At 36.7% G+C, this 11,683-nt stretch overlaps 1 protein-coding gene across 2 annotated transcripts; it reads right to left on the bottom strand.

Annotated features, from left to right (window-relative positions):
• Positions 1-2,974: 2,974 nt before the first annotated feature.
• Positions 2,975-11,555, bottom strand: LOC106882065 (phosphomevalonate kinase). Of its 2 annotated transcripts, none has more exons than XM_014932627.3 (4): positions 11,417-11,555; positions 5,813-5,876; positions 4,684-4,981; positions 2,975-4,103 (listed from the first exon to the last, which is right to left on the bottom strand). In XM_014932627.3, exons 1-4 carry the CDS (start codon positions 11,524-11,526, stop codon positions 3,964-3,966), a joined length of 612 nt encoding a protein of 203 aa, XP_014788113.2. In that variant the 5' UTR covers positions 11,527-11,555; the 3' UTR covers positions 2,975-3,963. The 2 variants fall into 2 exon arrangements, with proteins under 2 accessions (XP_014788113.2, XP_089206920.1); XM_089350794.1 differs by lacking the exon at positions 11,417-11,555 and adding an exon at positions 9,353-9,431.
• Between the last annotated feature and the right edge of the window lie 128 nt (positions 11,556-11,683).

Here is an 11,683-nt window from a genome sequence, read left to right as displayed (position 1 = left end):
CATTGATTTGAAGTCATTGTTCAGGATGTCTACTCTGAGTTCAAATCGCAACCAAGTTCATCTTTATCTTTTATCCTTTCAGGGTAGGGAAAATAAAGTACCAGTCCTGTATCGGAGTCGATTCTTCCCTTTCTCTCACTCGTTTTCTTATGTATCTCTCTTTTAGGAGAATTTAGCTATAATTAGACTTGTAGAGAGAGGATTTCTGCCAGGTCTCAAAATTCTCAAGATATGCTATATGTCACAACATCAAGGAATTGAGGGTCCAAAGAAGTAATGGTCAGCTTTGTCTTTCCTCCACATGGGGTTGATAAAATAAATTCCAAGCATGTATTGGAGTCAATTGAAAATTATTACAAGAGTTTGGGGGTGAATCAAATCATCTTATAAATTTGTAGCTTTTTTTTATCAAATAATATAGGCACAGACGCGGTTGTGTGGTAAGAAGTTTGCTTCCCAACTGTGGTTTTGGGTTCAGTGTCTTCTGCTATAGCACCAGGCCAACCAAAACCTTGCAAGTAGATTTGGTAGATGGAAACTGAAAGAAGCTCATCGTATACACACACATACATATATATATATATATATATATATATATATCCAAGAAAGTTAGGGGTTGTGAATCCAACCCACTAATGGATAATACAAATATTTTATGTTACTTCTTTCAGTGCAAAAGCTCCGACATTTTTTGGGACTATTCAACTTCTATCGGCGCTTTGTTCCTCATTCAGCTGAAATCCTATATCTGCTAAACACACTCCTTCGGAATATGAAAAAGAGGAATGAGCCAATACCGTTGGACTCCACCCAACTTGACTCCTTCAACACAGCAAAGCAGCAACTCACTCAGGCATCACTTGTCCACCCTGTCACGGATGCTCAGCTATCCCTTGTAGTGGATGCATCCAACACTGCCATACATAAGCGCAGTGTTACAAAAATGTCACCAGCAACAACTCCAGCCTCTTGCTTTTTACTCTTGGCAGCTTAAACCAGCTGAAACTCACTACAGAACTTTCGGATGGGAGCTGTTAGCTATGTATTTAGCAGTCAAACATATCCGGCACACACTTGAGGGACACCAATTCACGATTTTTATGGACCACTGTCCACTCACCTTTGCCCTGCACTCGAAGCCTGACAAGTACTCTCTGCGTGAAACCAGGCACTTGGATTTCATTTCCCAATTTACTGCTGACATCCACCATATCACTGGTGTAGATAACACTGCAGCAGACGCCTTATCATGCCTACCACTGAATTTGCTGTTGTCACCCTCAGACATTGACCTGCATCGCCTGGCTAAAGATCAGCCTCGCTTAGAGACAATTGATATATCCTCACCTGCCTTTGCCACATGCAACTTCAAGCACTTCTCAGTACTCACATCTGGGGCATAGATTTTGTGTGATACTTCCACGAATTCTCCTTGTCCTTTTGTTTCGGAGACCCAGACAAACAGTCTTCAGTACACTGCGTAACCTGTCACACCCTGGCATCACCACCACAGTGAAACTCATTTTGGCTAGATTCTTTTAGCCAAATATAAGACAAGACATCATTGCTTGGTCATGGTCCTGCCTTTTCTCTCAGAATTCAAAAGTGAATAAGCACATCCATGCTCCCCTTGGCACATTCAACACACCAGATGTGCGTTTCAACCATGGACCCATCAACCTTGTCGGACCTTGGCCAGTCAGCCAGAGGTACACCTACCTGCATTGATCGTTTCACATGTTGGCCAGAAGCTATTCCTTTAGTAAATATCACTGCAGAATCTGTTGCCAAAGCTTTTCTCATGGGATGGATATCATGGTACGGAGTCCCTACTACCATCACTACCAACCATGGAAAACAGTTTGAATCACAACTCTTCCATGACCTCATGAAGACCATAAGTGCATGTTGGATTTGAACCACCAGTTACCATCCACAATCCAACGGTATGGTGGAGCGATTCCACTGTCAAATGAAAGCTGCATTGCGTGCTTACCCAAATCAGCAGCATTGGAGAGAATATCTTCCAATAGTCCTTCTTGGCTGTCGAGCCTTGATAAAGGAGGATCTTAGTTATTCCCCAGCAGAACTTATGGCACACCTCTTTTGTTGCCAGGCCAGATGTTGGCCCCAGTAGATCTGTCCACACAAGACCCCACTATATACATACACAGACTTCGCAAATACATGCAAGAACTGCCACCCACGTCAGCATGACACCAAACCACTAAATCATCAGTTCCAAAAAACATTGCTTCTTGGACCCATGTGTTTCTACAAAACAATGCAGTGAAAACCTCTCTCACACCTCCATACATGGGACCCTATCGCACACACACAAACTATCTCATTAGACAGGCTTAATTTGGCATACACAGACAGTGATACAATACCACCTCATACACCTCCCACATTCACAGTACACCATAAAACAAATGCTACTCCACTGCAACCACCACCAACACCATCACACACACAGACCCCTCCTCCATCTACATACGTCACTATGACTTGTGGTTGCCACGTACATTGGCCCACCAAGCTGTCTAAAACTATATCATTCCCAAGTATAACAGTAGTTACAATAATAGATTCTTATTTATGAAAGTCTTACAAAAATAAGAAGGATTTCCCTTGTTAAGTATATTAATCTTCTCTGCCTTGACAAGCACCTTTTCCCAAAATATATTTTTCAGACAATAGCTTTTTCACTAAAGATATGTCATCATCATTTCCCTATTAAACATAGTATCTCATTCAACTTGAGTTATCAATTCATTGGCAAAAAGCAAAACTTTTATAAAAAGAATATAAAAAAATAGATGAGTCAATTCTCCATTTTCCTTTGATATTACTAGGTCTAACTTTTACAATAAATGTCTTCCACAGTCAACTTATGGCACTTTTTGTTTTTGGTTATTATATGCATTTCCTGTTTACAATATTTCAACAAATCAAAATAAATGAAAACATGTATCCAAGAATGTTTTATTACATGAAAGTGTCCAAATATATCATAAAAGATATTCTTATGAAAAAAAACTGCTGCTTAAATTAAATTGTTCACTGTTACCTTTAGTGGTGAATAACAATTAAATTTGTATAAGTTCTACTAATACAGAAAATAACAGAGAGAACTTTAGGATGACTAGCAATTTTTTCAGTCTTTTTTAAGAGGATTAGTGATGTTAGTGAAATGAAATAGTTAAAAAAACAACTAGGAAGTGATATGCAATACAATAGTTCTTTTTTTCATGTTTCTCTTGATTACACATTTTAATGTAATATCACACTGTATTGTCCTATACCATCCTCAAATGTTTTGTCAGGCTTTGTGGTTAATAAAAAAACATTACTGTTGTTGTTGTTGTTGTTATCATTATTTATTGTAGTTGTAAAAAAATAGTAATAAAGTTTTAGATTTAGCCTCTAAAGAAGTCATAAACACATGATATATATATATACAGGGTGATTCAAAAGTCGCCATACATAGGAACAATTTATTTTTTTATAAGAAACAGTTTATAAGAACAGTTTTTTTTTATTTAACAGGCTCTATTCTGTATGGTTACCATTGTTTTGAATACACATTGCAATACGTTTACTCCACTCATTGTGAACTCATAATAGTACATCTGGTGATACGTGAGCAAATGAGTTAGTGATGTGTTCCTTCAAATGATTTATGTCTTTTATTTTTCCATGATACACCATGCCTTTCAAATGCCCCCAAAGATAGAAATCAAGAGGGGTCAGATCAGGGAATCTAGGGGATCGTATACACTTACTTATAAAAAAATAAATTTTTCCTATGTATGGAGACCTGTATATGTATCACCCTGTATATAAAATTTTTTTTAAACCTAATATTTACATGCTGTTATTTATAGCTTTTATCTGTTTCCTGGTTGCTGTTCTAAAAAAGAATCTCTCAGAGATATAAATCCAAGAAACAAAATTGGTTTATTTGAGTTTCTCATAAGCTGTAGCAATCATTTTATCAATTTGAGAATTAAGTTGGTTACTGTCTCCACAGTTATCAATTATAAAGTCCCAATGTTCCACAACATCCAGACTACATTCCGAGGCAGCATCATCGACACCTTTAAAAAAAGGGACAAAGAAAAATGTAAACAAAAAACACAGATCAAGATAAATAACAAAACCAGATATAATTGTATAAATACAATTTTTCTGTTAAGTAAATGAAAGTCATTAAAAATACCCAGGCAATGGGGGATTTGTATTTCCTCTTAATACCATAGAACTGGAGATAAACATTGGCCCTTAATCCACATAAGACTGATTTATTGGTCCACCATTTTTGTGCAATAAATAAGACCTCTTAGTGTGTGTATATGTGTGTGCATGCGAGTATGTGTGCATGCATGCATGTGTACATACATATATATCTGGGCAAGGACAAGTACAGCTGCTAATATATGTATAATTCTTAGTACACTGGACAAACTGCTTAGTGGCATTTCATGTCTTTGCATTGAGTTCAAACTCTGCCTTTCATCGTTTCAGGGTCAATAAAATAAATACCAGTTGAGCACTGGGGTTGATCTAATCGACTTAACCCATCCCCAGAAATTGCTGGTCTTGTGTCAAAATATGGAACCAATATATGTATAATTTTGCAACATGAGTAAAAAAGATAAGATAATTGCACATTTTTACCTTTTGTAAATATATATCCTCTTTCTTTTCTTATGTCTTCAGTGGCAGTAATTCGAACAGTTTGCACTCGATCTGTATATTTCTGCAAGAAGTAGTCTAAATCAGTTTGTCTACGAGCATCACTAATAATCCAGATAGGTTTCTTACACTCAATTCCGTATTCTTCAGATGTAGCTAACTTGCAGAAATAACCTGGGTCAATATTTCTCTTTTCCTCTCCAAATTTTATCATCTCAGTTCGGTACTTCTCTTTATATTCTGAAGAATCATTCAATTTTTCATACAGTAGTTTGTTTTCCTGCAGGATGTAAAAAAGAGAAATCAATAATAATTATATGATTATATAAATCAAATTTTTAAAAATAGTCAATTGCATCTTTTATTTACAATACTGGAAAAGGTGTTTTCAATGAGTCAACAAAGTAACCTCTATGCATTCGTTCAAACTACTAGAAATAGCAATCAAATTACTCTAGAAATGTAGCTCTACATACACAAAAAAATAGCACTGTTTGACAAGACGTCTGCTCGAAGTGGAGCTAACCAAATGTTATTCAACAGAGTTATGTTCCTTGTCAGCTGCATTTTACCACCTGAACTAGCTTTGTCAATATCTGTGCAGATATTTTTAAAACCTTAAGAAGTTTTGATGGTTTGTGCCAATCTGCTTTATGTATGATAGAAATAAATCTTTCCACCCCTTGATTGGGTACTAGTTCAAACAAGTAACGTGGAAAGTTTGCTACTTATTTTCAACAACTAGGTGAAAAAGAATTAAGTCTACAATGATATTAAAATACTTGCTAAGGATCTGAACACAAGTCCTATGGAATTGTAGTGCAAAAACTTATATATTTAGCTGCTCTGCTGTTAACATAAGGCAGCAAGCTGGCAGAGTCGTTAGTCTGACAGGGAAAATGCTTAGTGGCATTTGGTCTGTCTTTACATTCTGAGTTCAAATTCCACCAAGGTTGACTTTGCCTTTCACCCTTTCAGGGCCAATAAAAGTACCAGATGAACACTGGGAGTCGGCATAATCGATTTACCCCCATCTCCATAAATTACTGGCATTGTGCCAAAATTTGAAACCAATTATACACGACATACAAACCTAACTACTTTGACTTACTTTAGCATATTGAAACTTTATAGGACTTGACAAACGCATAATCCCACATCTCATAGCAGTTAATCTGAAAAGACAAAATGACTTTAACTTATCAACAACATCACTTATAAAGATGCTTAAACATTTTTCAAAACATAAGTATGGTTACTCAGAGGTTAAAGGAACTAGAGTCTTGATTGCTTATTTTTCAATTCAAATCTTATTACAAGTAGTATTAGAAATGTTTCTTTTCAATGGCTTCTTCAGAGAAAGAAGGGCTACAACCATGATCTTTTACTGGGTCTCTGAAACTGATGTGAAGAAAATGCTTGATTGTCATCACATTTTTAATTACTTTATTAGGTGCTGAGATCCTAAAACCAAGGTTCCATGTAAAAAGCACTGATGTGGGTGCTGGTGCCTCATAAAAAGCACTGGTGTTATTGCCACATAAAATGTACTGGTGATGGTGCCGTGTAAAAAGCACCCAGAGCAGTCTGTGGAGTGATTGCCATTAGGGAGGACATCCAACTGTAAAAAACAAGTCAAAACAGACCATGGAACCTGGTGCAGCCCCTGGCCTTGCCAGTTCCAGTCACGCCATGCCAGTATGGAAAACGGATGTTAAATGTTGATGATGATGATCTCATTGATATTGCACTTAATCTTATTTTAAGCTTACTAATATTGCATTAAGCTCATTGACTGCCAAAATATATGTTTATTATATGTTGCTGTTATGTTAATTCCTATGACTCCATGTGAAACATGGGGCACCAACAAGAGATCTCCATCTATTTAGATCATTGGCAAAAGATTGCAGTTGTCCCTAAGTGTCACTGTCTACAAGTGCTTTAATTTCTGTGGACCTTCTTAATATTGTTTCTGTCTTCCATGCTTTCATCTTCTTTGAACTGTCTATTGGACAGTTTCCATAGGGTGTGTCCTAGCCAACCCTCCTCATAACCTGAATTTCAATAGGTTGCTGGTTTGCCTTCTCCCTCAAGGCTTTGTTTGTCAAGCAGTCTTGCTATTGCTTAAAGTGGATGATACCTGTGGAAGGAGACCCAGGAAGACATGAGATGAAAAAGTGAGGACTGATCTCAGAATGTTGGGCCTAACAAAGGAGATGACAATGGACCAAGATGTCTGGCGATATGAGGTTCTTGAGAAGACCCGTCCACTTCAGTGAAACTGAGTTCTGGAATTACTGTGTTCTACCCACATGACTAAAATATTTTCTTACACACCCTACCCCAATAAACCAAACTACATCTCTTCCTCATAATTCCTCTTTTTCTTGCACTATGCTTATCTCTTCCTCCACACTCCTGCAGCCCAATCCTGTCCTCACTGCCCTACCTACTAAATCATTGCTATCCTGTTGTGCCCTGCTCTTCACCAGTCAATGCATTCTTCCCCAGCCACCTCTTTGCATTCATGTAGACTCCCTACTCATGCACTCTTGGCAATACTCTACTATCCCATTCATATTCTCATCCTTGTATCTTGAGAGTATGCCCTGGCACATTGCGACCATCTCTCTCTTGCACTCACACACTCTCCCATTCTTGATCACTTTCTCTCTCTCTGACTAACCATGTATCTACTCTACAGCAAGACACCTATTTCTGTCCCTGTCACACTGTAACATCTTATCATCTGGTACAAAGCCCACTCCTCCAATCCCCCCAGTCCTGCAAGTTACTCGGTAATCCCACCAGTGTTAGTGCCATGTAAAAAGCACCCAGGCTACACTGTAAGGTGGTCAGCACTTAGAAGGGCATCCAGTTATAAAAACCATGTCAAACAGACCTTGCTGGTGCCATGTAAAAAGCACCCAGTCCACTCTGTAAGGTGGTTGGCATTAGGAAGGGCATTCAACTATAAAAACAATGCCAAAATATATATATATGCATGACTGGTATGTATATATGTATATAGAGTTCAAAATCGATGCATTGAAGATACTTTATTGCAGCAACAATTATAATAGCAGAAACAACAACAATAAGCCAAACCTATGCACATTTCAATAGAGTATCCAGGATAAATAAACCACATCATAAAATGTCTCATAAAATATTATAACATATTACAAATTACAAATTATAAATTGCCGGATACTCCATCTCTTCAGGGTCGCATTATTGCCATCACCGGTACTACTAAAGCAGCGCGGACCCGAACGCGCAAGCTAGTCTTGAGTGGTCGATCCTAACCCTAACCCTAACCCGCGTGTGCAAATGAATACGTGGGCATAACTACAGGGTTTTACCCCCCCAGACTTTGGGAGGTCATAACTTTCAGAAAAATGAATATTTTTTAATGAAATTTTCTATGCATATAGTATTTACTATATAGAATCCGAATATAGAAAAATTTCCGGTGAAAGTGTTTTGGAATGGGGGTGGGGGACAATTTTCAGAAATTCCAACAGAGTCCACTTAAATTCTTCTTAACTTCCAGGAAAATTAATATTTTTTCGTGAAATTTTCTACAAATATATATTCATGTATGTACATTTCGAGCATGTAGGAATTTTGAAGGAAACAACTGCAGGTTATTTTTGAGAAGCGTTCCCCACTCGGTGGTGTTTCGGAGCAAGTCGTCCATATTTGTTTCATTTTTCTCTATTATGTGCGTATGTGCATCCGTAGATTTCTAGACAGTAAAGAGAAGCCGTCATAAGAAAACTTTCGTTAAAAATAACATGCACACGATTTTTTTTTCTCAATAGAAGTAAATTCCAAAGTAAACGTTTCTAGTGGAGAAGTAGAAGAGAACAGGAGCAAAAATAGGAATATACACGCACGGTTAAATATAGAAACTATCACAGTGTCGCTTCCCGAAGAATTTTAAAATGTTAGCTTTCCGAAACTTTTTTTTCAATCTTGCAAAAACACGAAGATTAAGAATAAACAGAAAAAGTACACAAATATATTTTACATACCTGTCGTATACGTCGGTTTTGTTCTTTTCACTATAAAGGTGGATTAATCCCAACAAAATAACATAACCACCTTTAAAGTGTAAAAAACAAAACCGACGTATACGACAGGTGTGTAAAATATATTTGTGTACTTTTTCTGTTTATTCTTAATCTTCGTGTTTTTGCAAGATTGAAAAAAAAGTTTCGGAAAGCTAACATTTTAAAATTCTTCGGGAAGCGACACTGTGATAGTTTCTATATTTAACCGTGCGTGTATATTCCTATTTTTGCTCCTGTTCTCTTCTACTTCTCCACTAGAAACGTTTACTTTGGAATTTACTTCTATTGAGAAAAATAAAATCGTGTGCATGTTATTTTTAACGAAAGTTTTCTTATGACGGCTTCTCTTTACTGTCTAGAAATCTACGGATGCACATACGCACATAATACGTGTTTAGGGTTAGGGTTATGATCGACCACTCACGACTAGCTAGCGCGGACGCGCGACTGCGTGACTGCCCGTTCGGGTCCGCGCTGCTTTAGTAGTACCGCCATCACCAACACTACTATTATTAGCAAAACACATATATCAAAGAGGGCGAAAGAATAATCGACGGTACGCAACCTACCATCGTTATTTTCTTTCAGAATGTAAACAAACAAATCAAATCAAATCCAGTGACGTACACCGCCCGGTTTCAGGGTTATTTCCCTTCTTCAGCGTACGACAATCGCCGACCTTCGATGCAAAAGACATCCCTCGGGGTCAGCCACATTTAAGTGGCAAATATACTTCACTTTATCGTGCAGTTACTGTTAATACCTCGTTCAGAGATTTAACATTGCTTGTTTTCACTTTTTCGATATCAGTGAATAATTTCAATGGAGAAAGTTACATATATTTGCCAAGGGATGTTTTTTTGCATCGAAGGTCGGCGATTGTCGTACGCTGAAGAAGGGAAATAACCCTGAAACTCGGGTACGTACGTATCGTAGATCAAGATGGGAAAGATAACTTCCCTTGGCAAATACAGTCAGGGCACAGATGTGTGTCGATAGCCAGCTGGAGGAGATGTCCTCCTGGGGCTAAAAGCAACAGTAACATCCACCCCTCGGGGTCAGCCACATTTAAGTGGCAAATATACTTCACTTTATATATATATATACAAAAACTCACCTGTGAGGTTTTTGCTAAGACTGTTAACAGATACTATATATTTTATAAAATTTTGTTTTATAAAAATATATATTTAATATATATATACATATATATATATATATATATATATATATATATATATATATATATATATATACACATAAATATGTCTGTGTGTGTCTCCATGCCCTGACATTTCATGAGAGATGTAAACAAATGTCACTGTCATGCAAGTGGTGTCCATCGTTCTCAATCTTCTGTGAAAACATGTATGGTTATGGGGAAGTATTACCTTACCAGTAGGTCAGTGTTTGTAGCAAGAAGGATATCTGGCTCTAGAAAATCTGCCTCAACAAAACTTCCATCTCACCCATGTGAACATAGAAAGGTGAACATTAAAACGATATTTATTTTACAGTAATTTTGAATGGGTAGACAAACATAGTACAAATGTCAATTGTTTCTTATTGGATTTTTCAACATAAGAAAAGTGATTCAAATTTAATGTTCATTAGATATATTTATCAAGTTAAAGAGCAGTGGAGTGGTTCAACAGAGTTTCGAAATAAATAATTGACAGTATTTAATTCCAGACCAGTTTTGTTAATTCTGTCATACCTCATTAAATTTGCCCTTCATCCCTTCATGGATTGAATTACCAAATACCAAGCATGTATACCAAGAATTTTGTGATTTAGTACCAATATTAGATATCATTATCAAGCTGTCAGAAACATTAGCACGCCAGGCAAAAATGTTTAGGATCTGAGTTCAAATTCCACCGTGATCTATTTAGCTTCTCATCCTTTCTGGGTCGATAAAATAATGCACCAGTTGAGGACGATGTAATCAACTTAACCCCTCCCCTAAGATTGCTAGCCTTGTGCCAATATTAGATATCAATACAAGTCTAAATTACTCGATTGCCTTCAACAAGTATATAAACTCTCAGAGGAATTGATTCACTCCTTGAAGAAATAGTCACTTCCCTCCTCATAAATCTGTGTCATATCACAGGCGATATGGTAACTAGGACTCAGTATTTTTGTCGCGAATTTTCATTTTTGCAGACGGATTTGAGTGATAAAAATAGCTTTGTGAACGTATGCTAGACCTCTGCTAGAGCTTCGCCTCCTCTAAAACAAAATCAAAACAAACATCTGTTTAGAATAATAAACGTCTAATGCAAGGGTTGGTTCTTAACTTGTAAGCTCAACACTTGACAAAATGAAAAAAAACAAAACAAAAAAAAACTATGTAGTACATTTATGAAATTGCAATATTTTAGCTGATGTCTGTGTCTCTGGGGTGACATACTTCATTTCGTTTCTGTTATACCTACTTATGCCGTAACTCTCAGAAAGAAAAGCATGCCAAGCAATAAACATCATAAAGAAAATATCCCATTCCTCGAAAATCATTTGAATTAAAGTCGCTGTTAGCATATCAAAACCCTATGTTGGCTGATTGATATACATATTGCTCAACATATATTTTGCTATTAGATCAATAACATAATTTATTAAAGACTTACTTCTGAACCATCAAGCTAGCGACATAGTCCTTTCCCGATTTCCTTTTCCCACTTAATATAAAAATTATTTCGGGACACATGCTCGAGCTTTGTAAAGCGGTGATAAACATTTTTACTATCTTAAAAGCTATGAGTAATGTTTACTAATTAAATTTAATATAATATTTGTATTTATGGAAAATCTTGCAAAATTAGCCATGAATGTAAAATACACAGATTAATATTTGTTTATTACTTTGAGTATTGTTACCTATTAATATTTGTAAT

Source organism: Octopus bimaculoides, chromosome 4 (genome assembly GCF_046866305.1).
Source record: "Octopus bimaculoides isolate indiv1 chromosome 4, ASM4686630v1, whole genome shotgun sequence".
Lineage (NCBI taxonomy): Eukaryota > Metazoa > Mollusca > Cephalopoda > Octopoda > Octopodidae > Octopus > Octopus bimaculoides.
This window is presented reverse-complemented; position numbering and strand designations above follow the sequence as displayed.

What these genes read in the sequence shown, in the direction of transcription:
- LOC106882065 (XM_014932627.3), bottom strand. Translation starts at nt 11,526, where the DNA reads ATGTTTATCACCGCTTTACAAAGCTCGAGCATGTGTCCCGAAATAATT. An exon ending in GCTAGCTTGATGGTTCAGAA is followed by an intron (nt 5,877 to 11,416) that starts GTAAGTCTTTAA and finishes TTGTCTTTTCAG; the next exon opens with ATTAACTGCTATGAGATGTG. An exon ending in TAAAGTTTCAATATGCTAAA is followed by an intron (nt 4,982 to 5,812) that starts GTAAGTCAAAGT and finishes TACATCCTGCAG; the next exon opens with GAAAACAAACTACTGTATGA.